General features: G+C 42.1%; 1 protein-coding gene across 1 annotated transcript; it reads right to left on the bottom strand.

Annotated features, from left to right (window-relative positions):
* Positions 1-4870: 4870 nt before the first annotated feature.
* On the bottom strand, positions 4871-26427 carry LOC127431656 (gap junction delta-2 protein-like). Its single transcript, XM_051682190.1, has 2 exons — positions 25492-26427; positions 4871-6895 (listed from the first exon to the last, which is right to left on the bottom strand). The coding sequence occupies exons 1-2, from the start codon at positions 25560-25562 to the stop codon at positions 6067-6069; spliced, it is 900 nt and encodes a 299-aa protein (XP_051538150.1). The 5' UTR covers positions 25563-26427; the 3' UTR covers positions 4871-6066.
* Between the last annotated feature and the right edge of the window lie 956 nt (positions 26428-27383).

Consider the following 27383-nt stretch of genomic DNA (forward strand, 5'->3'; position numbering starts at 1 on the left):
TCTTTCTCTTTGTCTTTCTCTTTCGGCCTCCCTTGCGCTCTCACTCTCTCTTTAGGAGTTCATTTTTAATGCTGAGTCATTTGGTGTATACAGGAGAGTGTGATTGCAGTATCACTGTTTTAGTATAAATTATATATGTTTCCAGGGCCAAAACCATGTCTTGAACATTTGAGGGGAGGGGAGGGGTGGCGCACTGCTCCACTTGATTCCCACTTAACTTCAATTACATAAATGAGTCCTACCTTCATTGATTTGATTGGTCATCTCAAAAAACATTGATGAGCTGTGTTAAACTAATAAGCATGTTAAAAATTCAACTTTGTTTAACCATTATGTAGCCTAATCTCTGCAGTGCTTAATGGACTGCAACAGATCATCAGAATATCAATTTGGCCATATCTTTAGTGTAAATTACATATGTTTCCAGGGCCATAACCATGTTACTTGAGGGGACTTGTCCCCCTCAGTGTCTATTGTGGTTACGGCCCTGTATGTTTCTGGTATTATTGAAATCCCAGCACAACGTGGAACTCACAAATGCATAAATCTTTCAGCAAGGACATGGTTCAATACAAAATTAATTTTTGTGTCAACTCATGTCAGTGTTGACAGTTTATGTATGGCTGTTCATTACATTTATTAAATGATTAATATATTTTAAAGGGGTCATGTCATGAGAAATCAGATTTTCCTTGATATTTTGACATAGAGGTCATTGTGCTATAAAAACATACTGTAAGTTTCAGAACAAAAAATATCCTCTCCAGCCCAAAAAGAGCATTTATTGTTTCCACCCTGCACTTGTTTTGAAATTGCTCCCCTTGTGATGTAGAAGAAAGGACTTATTTGCGTAATCGCCACGGCCGGTGAGTTGACTGAGAGAGACAGCAGCTGGGATACAGCAACACTGAAAGTGGTACTATTGTAACTGTAGTTTGCTTTTTTCAGCAAAAAGAGTAAAGTTAGGTCCCTAGATGTTATTGTGTTTCTGGTTGTGGAAAAACTGTAACTCTGCATAGCCTTTTAAAGGATCCCAACGTTAGGAATGAGTGACTAATTCAAACGAAGTTTCTGAACGCATCAAAAAGGGAATAAATGTTTGTATTCTTTGGATTCATGGATGAATTCTTCTGAGAACCAAGGGTTCAGGCTTTGCGAAGAAACTTGTATTGAAACATGTAGCAGTGGCAACAATATTGGACACAACAATAATGCCAGTGAGTAACAAGTGTAAGTCTAATTTGTTTGAAATTTGTCTGAAATGTAAGAAATTGTATAGTCAGCCATTTTTATCGCAAACTAAACCATGACCATGACTCCAAAGGGGAGTGGATCGTGCTTATTACATGGTTACTTACCAAAGGAATATAACATTTTTCACGAAATATTGATTTGAGAATAAATTATTTAAAAATACCAGAAGTATGAGGAGTGCAATGAAAATCAATGAAGTAGTAAAGCTGCTGGCTTTATCGTCTGTCTCATATTAGCCGTGATATCCCAAATTTTGGTCGAAATGAACGCTTCGGGACTCCCATTATCCCGTATTTAAGCAGCAAATTTATAGAGAGAGATTCCCCAGCCAGCGAACATCACTTCTTTCCTGACACGGGATGTTTATTGAAACCAGGAGGTTAAACCAGGGATCCATGGGCTGACCACCTTTTATAACTCTCCCTACAGCCCGATACACATTTATTAACCCAACACATTCGCAGCTTGTGTTCAACTATTTTCGTTGTTTAAATAGCGTGATTTTATCACCAAATCTTGTATGCCCGATAAGTAATGGGGAGAAACAGAGTGACGATTTTGTTTAGTTTTTTATTGTTATTTCAGTCAAACAACTGTTGTAGTTTGATTGTGTGCTTTACATAAATTGGGACATAGGCCCACTGTACTGTATGTCAGATGTTCATATCAGTGATTGCCTGGACTGAGTGCTTTTAGGAGATTTCGTAAATCGTTTGCAAGTTTTCATTCTTGTAAAATACAGTCCCACACTTGTACTGGCAGGAGGGCATCTGCTTTTCAATGATGTTAGCTTATCAGAACAGTAGGCGTGTCTTAAAGCTGTACTATGGCTAAAATGGAGCGTTTCAGACAGAGGGCCAAACAAAGGGTAGAAAAAGGTCATGTACTACAACATTATGACTGTTTTTTTTGTGTTAAAAACTTTACTAACATTATAGATGAACCTCAAGGTATAAAATAAAATAAAACTAAATATGCATGACAAGACTTTAAATATCTTTCTCTAAATATTTTTTTATTTAGCTGGGGGATTTTTATTTGTTTTGGTTTTGGCATTAAAAAATTTAACTTTTAATGTTTTTTATAAAATCAATTATAACACTTTACAATATATTTCTATTTGTAAACATTACTAAATGATTATGTATCATGAAATGAACAATGATTAATTACAGCATTTATTAAACTTTCAAAACATTTATCAAACATTTAGATGTTCCATTTTCGTGTCAGCATCCAATTATGACCTAGTAATTCACTGAACTTAATTAAATTCTTCCATGCCCGACTGTGCGCCGGCCAGATTTTTTCGACTCGCAGATGCGGTCATCGTCTGTGGGCATCATCGGCGCATGCGCCGGCCATTGACTCTACTAAAAGAGTATCACAAAGAAGTTGTAATGGGCATGCGGTCAGAAGAGTATACTCACAAAGGCAACGCGGTCGACCACATGCGAGGTGATCCGGAACACGCAAAAACGAAGTATACCTGGGCCTTTGTCCTTAAACATGTTAGTGTGTTGTACTGCCACTGTTCTCTGGATCACAGATAGGATTTAGTTAATAGATCTTAAATGCCTTTAGTATGTGGCTCAGTATAAGGAACACTGGCTGTGTCTCGTTTGGAAGGCTGCGTCCTCCGGAGGTCACATTTCTCAGTTGCAGTCATCGAGGCTGTCTCGTTTCAGAAAAGCCAGCAGGACACTTTGAATGCAGCCTTCAATGCAACCTTCTTTCACGGGAATTCGGAGGATGCATGAGGTGTATCCTTCCTGGGCACTCACAACCCACAATTCTTTGCTTCAACGGAAATGTCTAAAAAAAATAACGCCACTTTGCCCGTAAATATGATGTTCAAACGCAAGTAATGTTAATTCCCAAGTTGAGGTACCTCAGTAGATGGGTGCAGAGTATATAATATGTATAATTATATTAATATATAATTAAAATAAAGTATTAGACTAAAAGTACACCTGTAAAATCTATTTTCTTTTCTCTTTACATCATTATAACTCTCCTAAAATGTACCTCATGCATTCCCTTCCAAAGGGACTTCGTTAAAGAGTGGCGTGCTGTCATAGCAACCATGTTACATTCCATTTCCGTTTGTCCTACGAAGGCCGTCTCGTTTAAACGAGATTTGTTTAAAGGAGGACGCTCGGTATACTGCAGCCTTCAAAGGACGCGTTCTACCTAGCACGCAGCCTTCGAAACGAGACACAGCCTCTGATTATTTTCATAAATGGTGTGACTATTTGCACCCCGGTGTAAATAGCATCTTCCACACAGCGCAGCTATTTGCACCCCAATAGTCTGGTGGAACCACAGATAGATAAAAATGAATATAAAGATTGATTTCATCACTGTGGTTTTGTCACAGTGAATGTCGATAAGTGCAGAGATCCGAAGGTGGGGTCTGTTGATCGCACTCGTTCCCACGTAAAATCATGGTTACTGTAGTAAAACCTATTTTTTCTAAGGTACGGTTAAGGTTAGGTTTAGGGGTAGAGGTTAAATTAGTGTGTCTGTGGGACTCTAAACAAACACAATAAATGTACTGCAGTGATGCCTATACTGTATGTTAGTATTTAAATATGGGTGCAAATAATATCTGCCTCTACTGTATTTGCACTGGGGTGTAAATAGCATTCTATTTTTTGCACCAGGGTGCAAACAGCATCTGCCTTTAATAAATGAGACTTCTATTTAGCTTGATACAATTTAGTAAAACTTACTGAAGTGAATCAAGACAACAAGTTTGCATAAATTAATTACATTCATTTTTATTTTTCAATATTAATTATATGTATAATTACTGTTAAGATTACACTTTGAAGATTATCATTTATAATAACATTTATAATAATTAGTTTTCATTTTCAGCATTGATCTTGCATAAAAAATAGTTGCAGTACACTGAGAACAGGGTAATTTGTATTCGATAAATGTGGAGGCAGACTCCACCAGCACAGACTGGTGCTATGTTTAGTTAACAACTCTGATTCATTCCACAATAGTTAGCAGTCTTATCTGCACTAATTTTCATTTCCAGTGTTTTAATTTAGCAACTGCTTTACTGCTTATGTTTCAGTGAAGATCATCCATTTCCTTGGCCAATTAGTGGATCACATACATTGTCAACCTCTTTAGTGTAAATGCATTCCCTCGGTCAAGGAAAAATACACTCACACACACACACACACACAGAATTTTTATTTTTTATGCCTGGAATACCTATGTAAAAGATACTGTGTGTTGGTTTGTGAGTGTTTGTGATTTGTGCTGCCATGGGTTCCTCCCTTCAATGATTGCATTCTGGAAAGAGACCCTAGAGCTACAGATCCACATGGATGGAAAAACATGCAACCCATATACACGCACATTTACCTACAAGCACACAGAGATGCATCTGAAGAAATGTTTTTACACCATTTAATTTTTGTCTTTAATAGTTTATTTATTTTTTTTATCACATATATTTATTTATTTATAATGTTTATATATACAGGTATATACTATATATATATATATATATATATATATATATATATATATATATATATATATATATATATATATATACATATATACATATATATATACATATTATAGCTGCAATGGAGCCTTTCTCTGTATAGACTCTCTCTGCCATTCCCATTGAGCTACAGATCTCCTGCCCACATGCTTCAGAATACACCTCCAAAATACTGGGTGCAAAAAAATTAACAGTCTTTTTCTATACACAGCTCATAACACTATCTAGCCATTCTAATGATGCACCATAACATGCATTTTTCTGGAAATGCCCATAGTATAAAATCACTATTTGTCTTGTCCATTACAGAACAAATGCAAATAAACACAATTATTAACACATCTTTGTTTTTTCTTTCTCTTTTCTTTTTGGCAATTAAGTTTTTTTGTTTTTTTTTATAATGGCAAAAGCTACACTTCAGTGTGTGAAATACATGGACATTGTATTATTGATGTTATAAGATATGTACAGTAATGCTTTGTGGGCTGGTGAAAGAGGAATTTGGGAATTAGTGTGGTCAATGTGGATTATTATGTGAGAATGAAGCCTCTTATGGCCCTCTGGCAAATGTGGGCTTGGCTTATCAGAAGTTCAATGTTCATTTTCTCTCCTTTCATTTTATACTTAATAGCTATATCTATAAAACTATGCAGAAAGAGACAGAGACAGAAGAAAGAGAGAAATTAAATGAAAGAAAGCATGTGGGGGAGAGGCATAGAGGAGACTGTGCTGAGGTACAGTTTTATTCTTTGCTCTTTTGTCATGAGGGATGTCTCAGCCTTGACCCTGAAGAAGATGTCATATTTTAACATGCTTCAGAGTCATTTGCTGAACAGTCCCTTTTCTCTTTATCCTTCTCATCTTTCCATTTCTTTTGACAACAAGCAGCTTAGAACAATTGTATTTCTTAACTGTCTCGTTCTCTGCTGGAAGACTTTTATTGTTCTGTGGGGTTCAAGGATATCTGAGTGTGTCTGTGTCTGTTTGCAGTGTAAAGTGTTCATGTAAAGAGTTTAAGCTCCCATTTTTAGTCAGACAACAGCAGACATAAATACATTCTTAGATTGAAAGTTAAGAATTTTACCATCCACAAACTTTTTAATGCCAAATTTAAATATTACTTACTGCAACATTCAACTATAGTCTTTTTACCCTATCAGTCTCTCACCCTGTTTGAACTATGCATAAAAATTGCAATGTCAAGTCTGCAGCACAGGGCGTGACCATCGCCTCATCAGCCACTCCCAACCTCGTCTAAGTCCCTCCCCAATTCGCTGTCAGACATAAGCTGATTCGCTAGACTGGGTGCGGCCCAAGTTGGGAACAGAGGACAAATGGGATACATCCTTTTTCCGGATCTCACAAATGGACTTCCTGCGAGCCTGGACGCCACGAATCGCTGCCTTAATCTTCCGCCAACCCAGGTGGTTAAGCTCAGCCAAATTCAACACCACACAGATCCCACTAACTGCAAACATGAACACCAGGAAAACTGTCTTCTCTGTGGGACGCGACACATAGCATTCCACCTCCTTCACACAGGGGTAACGGTCACACTCAAACATGGCGGGAACGTTGAATCCGTACAAGAAGTACTGGCCAGCGAGAAAGCCAATTTCCAGAACGTTCCGGAACACCACCTGTATGACGTAGAAACGAGAGATGCCCTCCTGCTGACGTATCTTGGCACTTTTGGAGTATGTGACCCCCTGTGGAATGTTGGGAATATCTTTCAAATCCAGACAATCACGGTCATCTTTACTTTCTGGGTGCACTAGTATACCGTTAATGTTTCGGAGCTTGCGGCTTGGTCCGTGTCCGTGATCGATGTACGGGCCGTGCAGGAGGGTGTAGCTGCGATCTTTGTGCTTGGCAGACTGGTGCACAGAGTAAGTGATAAAACAGAGGCTGGGTGTGCAGACCAGGATGATCTGGAAAACCCAGTAACGGATATGAGAGATGGGGAAGGCTTTATCATAGCAGGCCTGGTTGCAGCCCGGCTGTAGCGTGTTACATATAAACATAATCTGTTCATCCTCATACACCTTCTCTCCCACTATACCCACGATCAGGATCCGGAAAATCACCACGACTGTCAGCAGGATCCTTTGAGGGAGTGAGAAAAGAGACAGGAAGAGATAGAGAAGAGAAAGGGAGTGGTAGAAACAGGATTGAAGAAAGAAAGCAGGAAAAAGGGGAAAAAGGAGATAAAAGGATTAGCATTGAGTTTTCATCTTGAACCAGGCTGAAGAATGGCACAGTGTTAAATTGCTTTTCTAATTTCCTTTATCTAACATACACAGCAAAACACACAGCAAATAGCCAGTGATTACTGTAAGAAACAGAGGTAAGCAGATTGTATTTATAATTTCTAAATTACCAGCTACTGATTTGATGATTTACTGAATTTAGTGGGGCAAAAAAGTTAGGATTTGAAATATCTGTGGAAGCCATTCAAGAACATCTTTAACATTCAATCACGTGTGAGTGTGTGCAGGCATATGCTGCCTGATGATGATATCTGGGGCATACTGCAATAAGGTCATCAGAGCATCAAGCATCAATGATAGTAAAACCTGAAATCACCTGCATTGTGCGGATTAGCCATCAGTCCCCATGAGGAAAACAGCTAAATAAACATTGTTGTGATGAAAATCTAAAAATGCTGAAAGATTTGTGTGAGGGCATAGAAAATATCATTAGCTCAGTAACACAGTGAATAATAGAAGAGGCTTGAATTATACCACAAACACACACACACACACACACACACACACACGCACACACACACACACTCACACCTGATGACTGTGATAGATAAGAACAGAGGAGACACTTGTGATCAAAGTACAGCCACCACACCGAGAGAATCCCACAATTACACATGCAGCATACTAATGTGACAAACACACATACATGCATACAACAGAGCACTGATTCTGCTGTGAGTGTTCTGATGAGAATTACTACACTTTCAACCATTCTTGCATGACTGGGATACACGTGAGCATGCCATTTAGAGCAAAACATCTCCACCCTTCTGTCTCACACACAGACACACGTCTCTTTCTCTCTCAACAGATGCAGCCCAAGCACACAAATCATCCTAGCACACACCTACACACACACTTGTGCAGAGACTGTCTTTCACTCAGTGTTAATAACCTTGCTCTAGAACCAGCCATGACGTCATCCATTGCAGGCTGGTCTTGATGCAGAAACACACAAACACACATCCATTGTGTGAGCTGTGAGCAAATCTTATTCATATGAATCATTAGGGTTATTATACTATATAGGCCTATATATAGTACACTTATTTTACATTCAATATTGCACAAGACTTCACTGTATAATCATACAATACTTAATTTAGGCCTGTCCAACCTGTTAATCTACTAACCCTGTAAAAAAGGAATATTTTTTCTGTTCAACATTAAATGATTCATATTACCCTCAGTCCAAGCTTATTTAAGCATATTGGGGTGGTGTGCCTTAGTGATTGAGGATGGAAACGAAAAGATTGTATGTTCAAACCCACAAGAGGTGATCCTTAAAATATATCCATTGTGCCCTTGAACAAGGCACTTATTTCTACACAGTGTCTGTCCTTGTAACTTAACATAGGACCAAACTGTCATGCTATGACAAAGTTGCGTGAATGTTGTTTGGTGATAAATAACAAATATATTATTCTATTCTATATTTTGCATTGTTGTGATTCAATTAGAACCTTAAAGCTGAAGTGTGCAATTTCTGCAGCACAAGTGTCACCAAATGAATTTGCAAAAAAAAAAAAAAAAAAAAACGATTGTTTTCAAACAGGTTTCATGAACACTCCCACCTGTTCAGACAAACAGATCGTCAATGTGCATATAAATGATTTATTCGCAATGTGAATAAAGAAAACAGATCTGGTCACCCACACTACTGAATTATATCCCATTAATTATTCCACAAAACAAACACTTGTGATAAATAATATAATCTCTCCCCAAATTCTCACTCTCATCTCTATCTTGGCCAATTTTAATATAGTAAGTAATTTAATGTAATGTAATTAAAAATAATTATAAAAGTTCTGAATCATCCATAAATGTTCTTAAAATTTGTAAAATGAAAATGATTTTTCAGGCAGCTTAATCTGTTGCCTTTGGCAAGCTCACTGGGGGATTAGTAAGCACTATATTTCTATGTTTTCTGTAAAGCTGATGTGGAACCACATGTATTAGAGCTATGCAAATAAAACTGAATTGATTTGAATATTTTACAAGTTGGCTCATTAAAATCTTTGATAGTGATAAAGGCAAACAGGTTTGACTTGCTATCCACAATTGAGAAGCTTGAGCACAAGTTGCCTTACCTGGACATTATTAATTATGAGAATAAAAGTGGAGTTGAGTTGGTGGAGAATTCCAGAAGAGGTTTATCAGAATGGCACAAGCAGCCATTAATACATTATTAGGATTGTCATGGGCAGAATGAATCGAACTTGCTCCTTTTTCCCAAGAAGTAGCGTGTTTGGCAGTTAATGCTAAGTGCTAAGACTATTGAGACTAACAGTGACAGAGTGCTGAAAAGCTATATTTGTGCTGTTGCTTTGAATCAGTGGCTGAGAGGCTAATTATTAGCTCAGCACTGTCTATGACAATTAGCACTGTTTTTCTGAATTAATGGACATGGTAAATATTTGCACTGTGCTAAGTAGGGCAGTTGAGACTCTTGATAAAAGTCAACAGCGCTTTAGTAGAACAACGATAGATGTTCCTCAGATGTACAGTTGAAAAATGGTGGATCCTTAATATTATAATAGCGTTGCATAAGAAAAGATTAGCGTTAGATGTTTAGCTCCATATCATTGGCTAAGGGCCATGGTGGGTCTGTAAATTAGCAGCACATCCCCCACTCCCTGCTGCCGTTACTATGGCAACCACATAGTGAACCACTCAGCACTCCACTGTACCAGAGAGATGGAGAGAGAGTGCACATGCAAGAAAGAGAGAGAGAGAGAGAGAGAGAGAGAGAGAGAGAGAGATGAGAGAGAGAGAGAGAGAGAGAGAGAGAGAGCGAGAGAGGGAGGGAAAGAGGAATGATTGATTTAATATTGGGACAGAGAGGAAAGAGTATAGAATTAAATGAGAGATGAATACAGTAAGTGGACATACCAAGGGCACAGAAAGGAACAAGCCTACTTGTAAGGAAAGTGAGGGGAAACAAATAGGGAATAATGCAAAATAGGTATAGGGACTAGGATAGAGAAAATTCGGTCATAATTTACTCACCCTCATGTTGTTACAAACCCGTATCTGTACCCTTTTTCCATAGAACATAAAAGGATATGTTAGACAGAATTACAGCCTCAGTCATCATTCACTTTCATTGTATGGCAAAAGTAGCAATGGAAGTGAATGGTGACTGAAGCTGCTAGTCCCTATCATTTAGCCAAACATCTGATTTTGTGTTTCACGGAAGAAAGATAGTAATGTGGGACTGGAGCAACATGAGGGTGAGTAAATGATGACAGCATTTTTAGGTAAACTATTCTTTTAAGGTGAGTGATGAGAAAGACATAAAGAAAGAAAAGAGAGAGGTGAAAGGCCGAAATGAAAAGAGTGAATATGACGAGAAACAGAAGAATGGAAGAGGAGACAGATGGGAAGAGCAGAGGTAGACTAGAGGAGCAGCAAGACAGATGGAGAGAGATGACTGGGAGCATATACAGAGAATCACAATGTATGTTTGAACTAAAACCAAAGCCAAATGAAGGACTTGTTTTACAACACCTGATCCAATGTGTGTGTGTGAATGCAGAAATGCACCTCACATATTGCATGTAGCGTGTCAGTTTGCAGCAGTGTAATTTATACAGTGTGATGGTGGGACTTGGTCTCTGTGTGTGCGTGTGTATGTGATCAAGCAGCTGGAAATATATACGGTACACTGATTCTATGTTTAGATATGACTGCAGAGCTTTCTGTGCCTTTGTTGTTTCTAAAGGCCCAAAACATATTCTATATAAGTACGCAAATGCAGATGTTTCTAGCAAGATTTTGTGCTTTGCAGTGTTCTGAAATGTGTCAGGCCACGATTCATATTGCTCACCCACCACACAAGTATGCGTTGCATTCTCACCACAAAAAATGCTATAGCAGACATAAGCGTAAACTGTCTTCTACATCTAGTGGCGTGAATGCAACATCATGCTAAAACTTTGTTTAGCGATGCCATTGTAGAAATGCACTATATACATTTAGCCACTGTTAATTTATTCTGTGAGCAAATGTGTCAGTAACAGGGGCGTTACAAAGATATAGCGAGGATTATTCTCAACCTATCAGTCCCCATGTGGCGAACCTGATAAAACTGATTTTATTTATGGTAGCTACTGATAGGAGTTTATTTCTTGGAAAAAATAAGACTTGTTTAAAGGTTGTATAAGAAAGAACAAGGAAAGTGTACTATAACAGCATCCTCTTCACAACTTGTCAATTATTCACAAACTTCCGAGCTTTGCAGAGATTTTCAGCTCACTTTCTCCATCTCCCTCTCCATCTTCTCTCTTTCTCCACAGCAAAACACACACTCACCCTTCAAACAAAACAAAGTCCCTGGTAAGAGACCATTTTCTAAAAACACAAATATATATAGAACTCATACAAACACAACTTATTTTCAGCAAACTTAACAAGACATAAACTGAACAAGTTTCACAGACATGTTACTAACAGAAATGGAATAATGTATGTGTGTGTGTGTGTGTGTGGGGGGGGGGGGTTAAAATTAAAAGTAACAGTCAGTATCTGGTGTGGCCACCAGCTGCATTAAGTACTGCAGTGCATTTCCTCCTCATGGACTGCACCAGATTTGCCAGTTCTTGCTGTGAGATGTTACCTAACTCTTCCACCAAGGCACTTGCAAGTTCCCGGACATTTCTGGGGGAAATGGATCCTCCGATCCAACAGGTCCCAGACGTGCTCAATGGGATGGAGATCCGGGCTCTTTGCTGGCCATGGCAGAACACTGACATTCCTGTCTTGCAGGAAATCAAGCACAGAACGAGCAGTATGGCTGGAGGGTCATGTCAGGATGAGCCTGCGGGAAGGGTACCACATGAGGGAGGAGGATGTCTTCCCTGTAACGCACAGCATTGAGATTGCCTGCAATGACAACAAGCTCAGTCCGATGATGCTGTGACACACTGCACCAGACCATGACGGACCCTCCACCTCCAAATCGATCCTGCTCCAGAGTACAGGCCTCGGTGTAACGCTCATTCCTTCGACGATAAACACGAGTCCGACCATCACCCCTGGTGAGACAAAACCACGACTCATCAGTGAAGAGCACTTTTTGCCAGTCCTATCTAGTCCAGCAAAAGTGGGTTTGTGCCCATAGGCGACATTGTTGCCGGTGATGTCTGGTAAGGACCTGCCTTACAACAGGCCTACAAGCCCTCAGTCCAGCCTCTCTCAGCCTGTTGTGGACAGTCTGAGCACAGATGGAGGGATTGTGCATTCCTTGTGTAACTCGGGCAGTTGTTTTTGCCATCCTGTACCTGTCCCTCAAGTGTGATTTTCGGATGTACCGATCCTGTGCAGGTGTTGTTACACGTGGTCTACCATTGCGAGGACGATCAGCTGTCCTTCCTGTCTCCCTGTAGCACTGTCTTAGGCGTCTCACAGTACAGACATTGCAATTTATTGCCCTTTCAATCATTAATTGTTTATGGTTCATTGAACATGCATGGAAAACATTGTTTAAACCCTTTACAATAAAGATCTGTAAAGTTATTTGGATTTTTACAAAATTATCTTTAAAATACAGTGTCCTGAAAAAGGGACGTTTCTTTTTTTTTTTTTTTTTTTTTTTGCTGAGCTTAGTTGACAATCTCATCCCATTACATACAGCTGGCCTGCATTGTGTGTCCAGTGCCCCAATGCCTCTCTGCAGACAGAGCTATTAAGCAGCTTAATTAAACTTATCTTTCCATTGTCTTCTATTGTTTTAATATGGAGCACATTTTATTTTCTATTGTTACCTCTAAACCTTCACAGAAACCTTTTGCAGTTCTAGATTTAATTTAAACATTACTTAGATCCTTGATTAAGCCATTTTCTTGGGGGACCACTTAGGAGGGACATTTGGTCCCCAGAAAGATAGCAAAACCTGATCTTTCCTGCCTCTCATACACAGTCACAATCTGAGCATGTGCAGGAAAGGACACAGGGAAAGATATGTGATCAGGAAAAACAACAGTCACTGGAATTTTTACTCTTCTTATCTCTCTCTCTCTCTCTCTGTCCAAATTGTCTCTCTGAAGTCATGGTCCAAGCGCACAGCTAATGTTCCACCTAATTTTCTGTCTCATGATCAGTTCATTTGGTTCTGTCTTTCAGGAATTTGTGATTTCATTTCATAAATTTCTTGTCTTTTTCTCTTTTTTAATCAAAATATAAGGCATTGCTAGCTGTCTCTTATTTGAAGTGGAAAGCCTTTTATTCATTAATTTATCGACACTCAGACAAGCAAAAGAGAAAGTACTTTTTACTTTATTTGCCAAGTATACATTGCGTCTTTTTTATACATACTGTCTTTGTTTTGCACTGCAGCTCAGCTGTAAACACTGTAGCAATACAAATGTACAAATATTCGTCATGCCAATAAAGCACCTTAATGTCTGAATAATTATGTGGATTGTGCAGCGTGTGTGGAACAGGTTTTGTCTACATTGTGGGGACCAAATTTCTAATGTAAATATTTATTGTTAAATTAGTACTCACTGTTCTGTTTTCTTTAGTAAGATATTTTTTTATTTTTATTATTATTCATTCAGCTCAATTGGCATACTGTTACGTCATACTTTATTGTTGTCATGTACTTTGGAGAGACCAGTCAACCTTCCCCACAAGGAAAACAGCTATGAACATACTAAAATGTTTTAATGCTTTTTGTAAAATGCAAAAATGTTTGTGTGAGGATTAGATATATGGCTAGTGAGTTTTTAGTTTTTAGTTTTTTGGCTCTCAGAAAGCATGAAATGCAGGTATTCGATTAACTCACATAAAGCATTACATATGAGGTGCTAATAGTTCTGTCTGTGGAGAGGTAATAGAGCACTGGGACACACAGATTATCAGCTCTAAATATATTTTTGTTTTAGAAAATGCTTTCTACCAGGAACATTGTATTTCCCTATCTGTCACTCACTCGACGTTGTGTCGATGTAGTGATGCTAGGGGTCACTCTTGGGAGCCCGAGACACCTCTGGTCTTTGATAAAAGGCCAATGAAAATTGGCTAGTGGTATTTGCATACCACTCCCCCGGACATACGGGTATAAAAGGAGCTGGTATGCAACCACTCATTCAGATTTTCTCTTCAGAGCCGAAAGTTCGATGTTTACTGAGCTGACTGTTCATTCACCTCTGCTGGATCTGACGGCACATTTCAGCGGCTTCTCCCTCCTCTGCACTGGTGCACTGCAGAGAATGCCCCTGGGCGCTTCGGCAGAAAAAGAGAGTATATTTTTCTAAAAGAGTATATTTTTCTAAAAGAGCGGCACACATAGATCTTTAAACTCTTTTTAAAGATGCCTTTCCGATTGTGTGTTATTCCTGATTGCGGTCGTTACCTCTCAACTTCTGACGGTCACGATCGCTGTCTTTCGTGTCTGGGCGTGACCCACACGGAGACAGCGTTCGTGGATGTATTATGTACTCATTGCGAGAACATGACCATGGCAACGTTGCGGTCGTGGCTTGCTTTCGTAAGAAAAGCAAGCCACCCCAGTGGCTCCCCACCTCGGTCCTTCTACCTACGGGGATGAGGCCAGCGCGGCTAGCACTGGAGGCGATTTGGGGACCCCAATGGGACCACCTCCGCTGGGTATCCCCCCACGGACCTCCCATTCCCCAGCACGCTTGTCTGCCCCGATCGGGCTTCCGGATGAGTCCGCCGGCTCGTCTCATGGGAGTTCGACCTCTTGTTCAGTTCCCGCGAAGCTGATGAGCATCGGAGAGCGGGCTCGTCCAGTCAGACACTGAAGCCTCAGCTGGGCTCCCCCCCTCGTGTGCGGTTGCCCAGTCACAGGCTGATGTGGAAATGACGGACATGCTTTCCTGGGCGGCTGCGAGCGTTGGGCTAGAGTGGAACCCTCCACTCTCCCCTGAGCTTGACGATTGGTTCCTGGGCTTGCGGCGCCGCTCAAAGCAGCCACGCCCCACTCCAGTCCCTTTCTTCCCGGAAGTGCATGAGGAGCTGACAAGATCATGGGAGGCACCTTTTACTGCCCAGTCCCGATCTTTCAGCTCCCCCACCCTCACTACCCTTGATGGCAGGGCGGCCAGGGGCTATTTGGCCATTCCTCCAGTGGATAAGGTGCTCACGGTGCATCTATGCTCGCAGAACGCTGCCACCTGGCACGGACGCCCAAAGCTCCCGTCCAAGGCCTGTAGGTTCACGTCGTTCAAGCCTACAGTGCCGCTGGACAAGCCGCCTCCGCCCTGCACACCATGGCTATCCTGCAAGTCCACCAAGCCAAGGCATTAAAGGAACTGCACGAGGGTAGTTCTGCCCCAGATTTGATGCAGGAGCTGCGCTCGGCAACCGACCTCGCTCTCCGGGTGACGAAGGTCACGGTGCGGTCTCTCGGGCGGGCGATGTCCAACTTAGTGGTCCAGAAGCGCCACCTTTGGCTCAACCTGGTCGAAATGTGTGAGGCCGACAAGGCACGGTTCCTTGCTGCCCCCATTTCCCAGGTTGGCGTATTCGGCAACACCATCGAGGACTTTGCCCAGCAGTTCTCGATGGTGAAGCAGCAGACGGAGGCTATCCGGCACATCCTGCCCCGGCGTGGATCAAGATCCCGCACCCCGCCTGCTCGTCGCCAAGGGCGTCCCCTTGTGGTAACTGCACCAGCTCCACTGCAGCCCGCCCCTTCGGCCCGGCCCCGGCGCGCATGGTCGGTGCTGACCTGTTTGAAGGCGTTCAAACAGAAAACAGCGGGTCCACTGAAAATCTTTCAGAGGCTCCTGGGGCATATGGCATCCTCAGCGGTGGCCACTCCGCTCGGGTTGATGCATATGAGACCGCTTCAGCACTGGCTTGGGACTTGAGTCCCGAGATGGGCATGGTGCCGCGGGACACATCGCGTGGCCATCATGCCGATCTGTCACCGCCTCTTCAGCCCTTGGACCGACCTCACGTTTCTACAGGCAGGCGTTCCCCTAGAGTAGGTCTCCAGGTGCATTGTGGTTACGACAGACACCTCCAAAATGGGCTGGGGTGCTGTTTGCAATGGGCACGCAGCTGCCGGCTTATGGACAGGCCCGCGGCTGCGTTGGCACATCAACTGCCTCGAGTTGCTGGCAATTCTGCTTGCCCTGCGGAGGTTCTGGCCGTTGATCCAGGGCATGCACGTGTTAGTTCGAACAGACAACACGGCAACGGTAGCATATGTCAACCATCAAGACAGTCTGTGCTCCCGTTGTATGTCACAACTTGCCCGCCATCTCCTCCTCTGGAGTCAGCAGCACCTCAAGTCACTACGAGCCACTCATATCCCGGGCGGCCTCAACACTGCAGCGGACGTGCTGTCACAGCAGGTTACCCTCAAGGGAGAGTGGAAACTCCACCCTCAGGTGGTCCAGCTTATCTGGAGTCGATTCGGACAGGCACAGGTAGACCTGTTCGCCTCCCCTCTGGTACGCCCTGACCGAGGCACCTCTCGGTATAGACGCGCTGGCACACAGCTGGCCCCCTGGCCCCCTAGACTATGCAAATATGCATTTCCCCCAGTGAGCCTACTTGCACAGACCCTGTGCAAGGTCAGGGAGGATGGGGAGCAGGTCGTCCTGGTAGCACCCTACTGGCCCACCCAGACGTGGTTCTCGGACCTCACGCTCCACGCGACAGCCCCCCCCCCCCGGCAAATTCCCCTGAGGAAGGAGCTTCTTTCTCAGGGATGGGGCACCATCTGGCACCCACGACCAGACCTCTGGAATCTCCTTGTCTGGCCCCTGGACGGGACGTGGAAAACCTAAGCGGTCTACCACCCACGGTGGCAGACACGATCACTCAGGCTAGGGCCCCCTCTACGAGGCACCTGTATGCCTTTAAGTGGCGTCTGTTCGCTAATTGGTGTTCTTCCTGACGCAAAGACCCCCAGAGATGCACAGTCGGTTTGGTGCTTTCCATCCTGCAGAAGAGGTTGGAAGGGCGGCTGTCCCCTTACACCTTGAAGGTGTATGTAGCCTCTATAGCGGCACACTATGACACAGTGGATGGTAAGTCCTTAGAGAAGCACGACCTGATCATCAGATTCCTTAGAGGCACCAGGAGGTTGAATTCCTTCCTCGTTCCCTCATGGGACCTCTCGGTAGTTCTTCAGGGTCTACAGAGAGCCCCCTTTGAGCCTTTGCAGTCAGCTGAGCTTAAGGCACTCTCCTTGAAGACTGCCCTCCTGACTGCGCTCACTTCCATCAAGAGGGTAGGAGATCTGCAAGCGTTCTCTGTCAGCGAAACGTGCCTGGAGTTCGGTCCGTGCTACTCTCACGTGATCCTGAGACCCCGACCGGGCTATGTGCCCAAGGTTCCCACCACCCCTTTTAGGGATCAGGTTGTGAACCTGCAAGCGCTGCCCCAGGAGGAGGCAGACCCAGCCCTGACGTTGCTGTGTCCGGTGCTCGCTTTACGCATCTATTTGGATCGCACACAGAGTTTTAGAGTCTCTGAGCAGCTCTTTGTCTGCTTTGGTGGACAGTGGAAAGGAAGCGCTGTCTCCAAGCAGAGAATCACCCACTGGCTCATTGACACCATAACTATGGCATATCACGTCCAGGACGTGCCGCCCCCAGTAGGGCTACGGGCCCATTCTACCAGGGGTGTAGCGGCCTCCTGGGCCTTGACCAGGGGCGCCTCTCTAACAGACATTTGCAGAGCAGCGGGCTGGGCAACACCCATCACCTTTGCGAGGTTCTACAATCTCTGGGTGGAAACAGTTTCGTCCCATGTAGTGGCACGCACAAGCAGGTAAGTCCAGGACAGCCAGCCGGGTGTATTGCTTGTGCATAGTGCCTTTCACTTCCCCTGAGCTGAAGACGTGCGCCGTTAACTCCCAGTAGTGTTCACAAACTGTGTTCCCTGGTTGATTTCCTCCGAGCCCTGTGGCAGACGAGTTTGCGGAGAGACTCGCTGCTGGCTCAGTACATGTGCTAACTAAGCCCTGTACTGGGGTAGGTGCTCCGCATGTAGTGGTTCCCCCTAGGTAACCCCAAGCGATGTATATCTTCCGCTAATTCGTTTCCCTGTTGGCAAACTGCGTCTTCCTTGGGCAGAGACGCCTCTGCCCCAGTCACCATGCTTGTAGTAACTCCTCCCCCATAGGGCAGGACCTAACTTGGGACTCCCCCACATGGCATACTTCCGACATAGCTCGGCAAGACCATGTGACGTATTTCCACTTAAATACACCCCCCTCTCTCCGCAGTGTCTTCCCCTTGGGAGGGACACCCCCCTGACTAGACCTGGTGGGCCCAGTCAGTTAATCCCCCTTTTTTTAGGGAGTGAGAAAAAAAGGGGATAAGAGGCCATGACTGGGCTAGCCCGTCTCTATCTTTTGGGTAGTTGACTTGTCCCCAAAAGGGCCGTTCGACACTCATAACTGTGTTGGGGGAGGTTACGTGTCGGCCTGGTGCTCTGGCTACGAGGCACACAGTGGTCTGCCCGTCACACACAGCCAGTTCACATAACACAGTTCAGCAAGTTGTGGCATTTTTGTATAGGGACCCCTAGTGTCACTACATCGACACAACGTCGAGTGAGTGACAGATAGGGAAAGTCCTGGTTACTTGCGTAACCTCCGTTCCCTGATGGAGGGAACGAGACGTTGTGTCCCTCCTGCCACAACATTGAACTACCCGCTGAAATGGCCGGGACCTTGTCTCGGCTCCTCAGCATAAAACCTGAATGAGTGGTTGCATACCAGCTCCTTTTATACCCGTATGTCCGGGGGAGTGGTATGCAAATACCACTTGCCAATTTTTATTGGCCTTTTATCAAAGACCAGAGGTGTCTCGGGCTCCCAAGAGTGACCCCTAGTGTCACTACATCGACACAACATCTCGTTCCCTCCATCAGGGAACCGTGGTTACACAAGTAACCAGGACGATTTGAAGAGTGAGTGTGTCTGTGAGTCTGATAATCTGGGTGTGTGTTTTGAGAGAAATAGAGAGACAGACAGCGAAAGTGAGCTGAAAACCTCTGAAAATGCTATTAGTATGAGTAAACTTTCCTTGTTCTTTCGGATACATAAAAATCCAAAAACTTTTAGAGCCTTATTTTAACCAATGTTGTGGGACGTTTGTGTTTGTAAGTGTGGGTGTAGGAGCTAATGATTAAGGTTGGAGTACTGGGGCAGTCACAGGAGATGAATGTGCCCAGAGGAAGAGCAGGATTTTATTGGGTACCACCCATCTATTTCAAGACGTAATGTTTCTCTCTCTCTCTCTCTCTCTCTCTCTCACTTGCTTTCTTGATTTATTGAATGATAAATGAGGACATTTTTTCTCTCGCACGTGTTTAGTGCTGTTTAAAACTCTGCATTTACACAAGGTGTGTGTATGTCCACACACGTGCAGAAGAGATTATGAAAGATAAAGGCTGATGATGAGACTATTTGATGATTCTGTAAAAGACTATTAGATTTCAGCATGATCATTGCCTTTGACTTCATACTGCAAAAAGTGTTCTTGTGATGAAATAGAAGAGGATGTGTACAACTGCAAATTGTGCTAATCCATATGTTGCTCTGTTCAGAAAGAAAATTGACAACAGTAAAAACTGCAGTGTTGTGACCACTCAAAATAACATTTTAGAAGGCAAACAGAAAGCTATCAGTTTGCACACACAAACATGTAGCTGAGTAGTGTTTTATTGTCTTTTTGTTATAATCAGTTGGGTGAAAAAGATAGATTAAGCTGTTTGACATCATTTAGACTCTGAATGGAGGGTGTGTACAGTATGTCAGTGCTAAAAAAAGACTGGCACCAAAAGTGGCTGAGAAATTCTCAGAGCTGCTCTGTGTTTGTTTTTATGTGTGTTCTAAGGGAGCAGGGGCTGTAGCAGCTGATTCATGATTGTAGACACTTTATTCATCTGCTCTTTCATTCATTCATTTATTCAGTCTGTCGCTATGATATCGACCTCAAGTGCTTGATCATACCTCAAAGGAACAGCGAGAGGAACATGCTGATTACCTCACATTAATAAATTAATAAATACATTTTTGGTGAATACTGGTGAAAATAGTATTCTTTTGCAGGTTTGATGTTCATTTGAAAGAATCATGACGTAAAGCAGGGTTCTTCAGCAGGGGGTCTGTGACCCTTAGAGGGTCAGTGGCGGTACTGCAGGGGGTTTGCCAACTATTGTTTGAACTCAAAGAAAATTTCTAAAAAAAAAAAAAAAAAAAAATATATATATATATATATATATATATATATATATATATATATATATATATATATATTTATTTTTTTATATTATTTATTTATTTTTTTTTTTTTAAATGTGTGTTTAAAAAAAATGCAATATTGGTAACTTCAACCAAAGCTGAAGTTAAGAAGCAAAAACTCAGCTAAATGTTTAATTATCCCTTTCATTTTTATCAAGTAAAATAAAGATGCTCAAAAATTTTATCAAGTAAAAATAAAAGATACTAAAAAATGTAAACATAATTGATGATTATTTTAATGGCTATGTAAGCATCAAAAAGTAAATATATCTTTATGTAATTATAGGGCACACTTGCAACAATGCACCTCTCATTTTTATCAAATATACAGTGCATTCATAAAGTATTCAGACCCCTTTTTTTCAAATTTTTTATGTTGTAGCCTTATACTAAAATGCTTTACCTGAAGGAGGTGAAACTAGTGCCGCGTACTGAACTTTCACAAAATCTAGTATAGTCCGCCCTGATCAATGTGCGGTCTTTATCAAACAAGACTTACATACTCAACAATTTTTTTTTATATCTTATGGTCTGGATATTTTATTAATGACTGAGACTTGGTTGAAAATTGAAGATCATTCAGCATTGATAGAACTAAGCCAAGTGGACTGTAAATATTTTAGTTCACCTAGGACTACTGGCCATGGTGGACTAGCTGTTGTTTTTAAGAGCCATCTTAAATGTCAACAGGAATTTGTTTTTTGAGTTTTTTTTTTTTTTATTATTATTATTTGAAGCACTGTTGTTAAGGTTTGGAACTGAAAAATCTTTGGGGTATATTCTCATTTAATGGCCTCCGGGACCAAATGGTGTTTTTTTTATCTGAATTCACTACATTATTGTCTTCTACTATAATTATAGAAACCAAACCCTCTCATGATTGAATTAATTGAATCTAACTCATTAAAACCTCATATGGGGCTCCAGTAAATGTAGTGCACTATGTTTAGGAGCGGGTTTGGTTATTAGCAATAATTAATAATTATCAAAGATAATTATTAATTATTAAAATCAATAGAACATTAATGAGAATCAATGTTAGCTTTTTTTAATCCTTTAAATCAACAATTATCAAAGATAATCACCAATCATTAACATCTATGATACATGAATTAAAATTAACACTAGCTTATTGATCCTTCAAAATCAACAATCGTCAAAGATAATTATCAATTATCAAAAATTAATGGAATATTAATAAGGATTAACATTGACGGGGCACCACCCTGGAATCAGGGACTAATAACCAGATAGTATAACAGTCTCAATATTAGATTGTTTTCTTAGGAAATCGACATCCAAAGAATATCGATTTTCGGGAAAAAAACAATGAATGAAAGCTTGAATCCGAGCACTGACATCCCGTCAGCATGACACAGGTGTATGCTAAACAAACCAAAACACTTCTCTTTGTAATATAACAAAGTTTATTTATTCAGAAATATCAATTAATAATTAATACAATGCAGTCAATAAACTTCCGACTTACAACTACAAACTAAACAGTGATATGATTAGATATGGAAATCAAAATAATCCTATAACACATGAGTGTGTGTGTGTGTGTGTGTGTGTGTGTGTGTGTGTTAGTATGAGAGAGAATTAAGTGACGGCCCCAAAGCTGATTTCGCGATCATGGGAGAGAAAGCAGCTGTTAGTTTATCACTCAGAGACGCGGTGGACGGCTCGTAAACCGTCCCGCGGCCTTTGATTCTTTAATGGATAAACTCAGTTTGCTGGTCTCATCTGCGATGGCGGAAATGCACAACAGTCCATTGTGGTTGGACTACAATACAGCAAATCAAATTCATGATAATTAATACCCTGAGTATTAATAATGAGCGGACATGGCGGTCCGTAAACTGTACAAGCAATAACCTTGATACACAAGAATAACACACTATAATATTCTCTCTCTGCCCAGACGTAAACCTCTTACTTGAATCGCATGAGGATGCAGAATGTGTGTTCATCCATCCTTTAACTCAGACTCGGTTCCTCGAGGCTCGGGTGATGACGGGAGGCCGTTTCCTCGCTCTGTCGGCAGGCGGTACGGCTGCTGATTCTCGGCAGGCTGGCGGAGAAATCAGCAACGTCGACTTGATTGAAGATGGAAGAGAAATCTTTTCTCTCTTCACTTCTGCAGGCAAACGGATGAAGATGCGGATTGCTCGGCAGTCTCCTTCGGATCCGTTAGAGTGTTCGGTGGAACACAGAGTAATCTCAACTCGTCCAGCGAGATGGAGATTGTATGGCCACAGTTTCAAGTCGGACATTACTTCCTTGTACCACGAGGCTGCACCTGAGAGCAGCGATGAGCTGCGTCTACACAAGGTGAGCAAAGTTGCTGGAAGCAAATCCCGGAAGCATTTCAGAGGTATTTCTACTCCTGATGTTGTCATGGTTGAGGGATGTTCTGTTGTGTGCCTCATCCAATAGGAGTTGAGAGTTCGATCCTTTAGTGAGCAAGGCTTCATGGATTTGTAGTCTGTTTTGGACTCCCTTTGTTTGATTTTGGCACGGTTTTTATCAGTAAGATTTATGACTTATGTGGGGGTCTGAGTTAGGTTTTACGACTGTGTTAGGCCTGCCTTTGTCTTCTATCTGAATACATGAGGCCCAACATTTTTTTCACATCATTTACACTCCATACCACATAATGACAAAGCAAAAACCAGATTTTTGATAACTTTGCAAATTAAAAAAAAGGAATAACTGAAATATCACATTGACATAAATATTCAAACCCTTAACTCAGTACTAAGTTGAAGCACCTTTGGCAGCAGTTACAGCCTCAAGTCTTTTTGGGTATGATACAACAAGCTTTGCACACCTGGATTTGGAGATTTTCTGCTATTCTTCTCTTCAGATCATCTCAAGCTCTGTCAGGTTGGATGGGGACCATTGGTGGAGAGCCATTTTCAAGTCTCTCCAGAGATGTTGGATTGGGTTCAAGTCTGGGCTCTGGCTGGGCCACTCGAGGACATTCACAGAGTTGTCCCTAAGCCACTCTTGCATTGTCTTGGCTGTGTGCTTAGGGTCATTGTCCTGTTGGAAGGTCTACCTTCAGCCCAGTCTGAGGTCCTGAGCGCTCTGGACCAGATTCTCATTATAGATATCTCTGTATTTTGCTGCGTTCAGCTTTCCTTCAACCCTGACCAGTCCCCCAGTCCCTGCTACTGAAAAATACCCCACAGCATGATGCTACCATCACCATGCTTCACTGTTGGTATGGTATTGCGCAGGTGATGAGCGGTGCCTGGTTTGCTCCAGACATGACACTTGGAATTAATGCCAAACTATTCAATCTTTGGTTCATCAGACCAGAGAATCTTGTTTCTCACAGTCTGAGAGTCCTTTAGGTGCTTTTTTGCAAATTCCAAGCAGGCTTTCATATGTCTTGTACTGAGGAGAGGCTTCCGTCTGGCCACTCTGCTATAAAGCCCAAATCGGGGAAGTGTTGCAGTGATGGTTGTCCTTCTACAAGTTTCTCCCATCTCCACACATGATCTCTGGAGCTCACCAGAGTGACCATCGGGTTCTTGGTCACCTCTCTTACCAAGGCCCTTCTCCCCCAATTGCTCAGTTTGGCCAGGTGGCCAGCTCTAGGAAGAGTCCTAGTTGTTCCAATCTTCTTCCATTTAAGAATTATGGAGGCCACTGTGCTCTTGGGAACCTTCAATGCAGCCAAATTATTATTATTATTATTATTATTATAATTATTATTATTTATTTTTTTTGTAGCCTTCCCCAGATCTGTGCCTCAACACAGTCCTGTCTCTGAGCTCTGCAGGCAGTTCCTTTGACCTCATGGCTTGGTTTTTGCTCTGATATGCATTTTCAGCTATGAGACCTTACATAGACAGGTGTGTGCCTTTCAAAATCATGTCCAATCAGTTTAATTTGCCTCAGGTGGACTCCAATCAAAGTGTAGAAACATCTCAAAGATGATCCAGAGAAATGGGATGCACCCGAGCTAAATTTCAAGTGTCATAGCAAAGGGTCTGAATACTTCTGTCAATGTGATATTTCAGTTTTTTCTTTTTAATAAATTTGCAAAGTTATAAAAAATCTGTTTTTGCTATGTCATTATGGGGTATGGAGTGTAGAATGATGTGAATTTTTTTTATTTAAAGCATTTTAGCATAAGGCTGCAACATAACAAAATGTGGAAAAATGAAGGGGTCTGAATACTTTATGAATGCACATTATATAATGGGGGTCCTGTTCCATCTCTCTAACCACTAAGGGGTCCTCACCTGAAAAAGGTCCTCTTGAGAGCCTTTACATCCTTATAGCCAATATGTTGTCCCTGTTTAGAAAAACATATATTTCTCTGTTCATACTCTTACAGACCCTCTGTCACAAATGCACATACACACAACCACAGGAGAAGGACGTGCCCTTGATTTGGGGCTACCTGCAGTTAAGGTTAATGAGCACAGCAGAGAGTGGCGCTTACTCATGTCTGACACACACATACACACACACACACACACACTAAAAAACTGCACACACACTGATATTTTCTATGCCCTAACCCTACTCCCATCCCTAATCCTAAACCTTACAGAAAACTTTCTGCAGTTTTACATTTTCATTAAGACATTATTATGTTTAATAAGTCATTTTTCTTGTGGTGACACTGGCATTTTGTCCCCATAATGTTTGTAAAACCTGACCCACACACACACATTTACACAAATGCACATATTTTAAGCTCCCAATCTCAGCATACCTTCTTGACACATTACAGAGTGGGTGTGTGTTTGTGTGTTCATAGGAGTGTGACATTCTTCCCCTACCTTGTAAATATCCTGTTTTTATTATTATTCACAGCATTTATATACAGCAGTTATATTTCTAATCTCTCTATTAATACCAGAACTCTTAGCCTGAGTCTTTAAAGCCTATAATGCATACTATTGATTATTCAAAATTTTCTCAGGGTTGTTATTGTGTGATGCCTTCTGTAAAACTAACCTTTACCAACAACCAAAACTGCTTGAATGCAAACAAATTATATGTAAATAACAATTCCAAATAAGTTTTATTTTTCTATAATATCTTAATGTCCACTTCCCACCACCCCCCAGCCCCTAAACACAAGAACGCCCCTTTTGTGTCACATATATGGTACATACTGCATGTGTGTGTGTGTGTGTGTGTGCGTGCAGCACTTTAGCTCTTACCTGCCGATCATAGTAGAGTGCTGCTGAACCGCAGCCTCCAGCAATCTTTCCAATATAGTCCACTCGCCCATGATGCCTCGCTTATGGGTCTCACTCTGCTTCTGACCTTCAGCCTGAGGAGTCACAACCTCTGCCCTTGGCAACTCTTCCAGTGTCCCTCTATTGACCTTTGATCAGATTCGTTGGGCTCCCTCTCAAAGCCACCGATGTGTGTGTCTGTGTGCGCGTGGGTGGGTGTGTGTGCGCGTGTGTGTGTGTCAGGGTAGCGCTCTAGAGCAGAGATGAGCTAGTGTAGCATCTGCAGCAAAAAATCTGATGATGCTGAGGCACAGAGACTTCAACCATACTGCATCTCTCTCTTACACACACACAAATACACGCTGTCTGTATCACCTCTTTCCCCTTCTCTCCTTCACTGTTTTATCTCTCTCTTTCTCTCAGGGTTAAGAACGCTTTGCCTACTCTTGCATCCTACCATATGCTTGTCTTCTTAAAACCCTACAGGTTGACATAAACACTCTTACACACACACACATATCTAACACTTTCTGCCTTACTTCAGCATACACACTCCTATTATGCTCTCACACACATACACTCACTCGCTCGCTGGTCAATGCAGTTTTTCTTGTCCCATTAGTTGAGCTAAAGTAACGCACATGCAGAAACATATGCCGTAACAGATGATGCAGCTCTTTGAATCTCATAGCAACGCCTGAGTGCACCCTCACACATACACACACTCGGCTGTGCTCCAGTGTGTGGCGGCAGCAGCGGCAGATAAGGATCGTCAAGGTTACGTCCAGTTGAAAGATGAGCCCGTAGTCATGTCTGCGGCAAAGGGCTCAATCCCCTCAAACCTCAGCCTTTCTTCTCCGCTTGCTCACTCTCTCTACACCTTCCCCCGTTCCTTACGTCTTTGTGCTGCACTGCTGCTGTTGCTGATGATGATACCTTTCCCTCTGCTCCTCCTTTTTCTATCTATTTTCCTCTGTCACATGCCATAAGCATGCCACCCTCCCTCCATTCCAGACCTGCTCTCCCCTCATTTTTTCTTTCTCTCTTCCTCCTCTGTATGCTGACTGTTTCACTTGCTCTGCAGTTTAAGATGTATGTGCTGCAGGAGTGAAACTGATTTTCCCTTGTGCATTCAGAATTACTTTAATTCACCTGTATGTTTCAGGTACAGGAATTTGTTCTTGCTACATTTTAATTCATTTGGAAAGACTAGACCACACAGTTGGGGAATTAGGCAACATTGTCTCATAAGACAAATTCACACTAAGTCATACGACTTTATTCATATGAAAATGACTTATATACTGTATAAATCAATCACACATGCTTTATGAACATGCGTTCAGAACCCGGCTTTTTTCCATATTAAACATCAGGGCATTTAACATTAATATCAAGGTAATGTTTACACTTTGGGTAGGGTAAGGTGTTACATTTCGACAAATTCCTCCTTTTCTTTAAAAAAAGAAAAGATCTGGGTTACTCTGGATGTGAACAGGGCCAATCCGTAAACATTAAAATACTGTTTCAAAAGCATTTCCACAAGAAGTAAACAGCATGCATGTTAAGTTGATTTTAGTGTCATAAAATCGCTCAATAACCTTTTCTGTGTTAAGTTATATCCAATATTACAACTTCCCATGATGATGAACACCCTAAAATGACTGTAAAAACAAAAATTTAAACAACTTTAAAGCTCCAAAGTAATGTACGTGCTTTTTTTTTTGTTGCTTTTTTTTCTTATAACCGTCACATTTCTGCCTTCAAACCAGGCCCAGCTCCAGAGCTTGTCAATCATGAGCCTGGCCCACCTTGGCAGCCACACCCCCACCCACTGCTCCTATAGTCTAGCCCACCCAGAGGGTCCTATGGCC

The sequence above is a fragment of the Myxocyprinus asiaticus genome, chromosome 4 (genome assembly GCF_019703515.2).
Source record: "Myxocyprinus asiaticus isolate MX2 ecotype Aquarium Trade chromosome 4, UBuf_Myxa_2, whole genome shotgun sequence".
NCBI classification, from domain to species: Eukaryota; Metazoa; Chordata; class Actinopteri; order Cypriniformes; family Catostomidae; genus Myxocyprinus; species Myxocyprinus asiaticus.

Excerpts from the sequence above, each read along its gene's own strand:
- LOC127431656 (XM_051682190.1), bottom strand. The coding sequence starts at position 25,562 with ATGGGCGAGTGGACTATATTGGAAAGATTGCTGGAGGCTGCGGTTCAG. Across the intron at positions 6,896-25,491 it reads CACTCTACTATGATCGGCAG|GATCCTGCTGACAGTCGTGG; the intron begins GTAAGAGCTAAA and ends ACTCCCTCAAAG.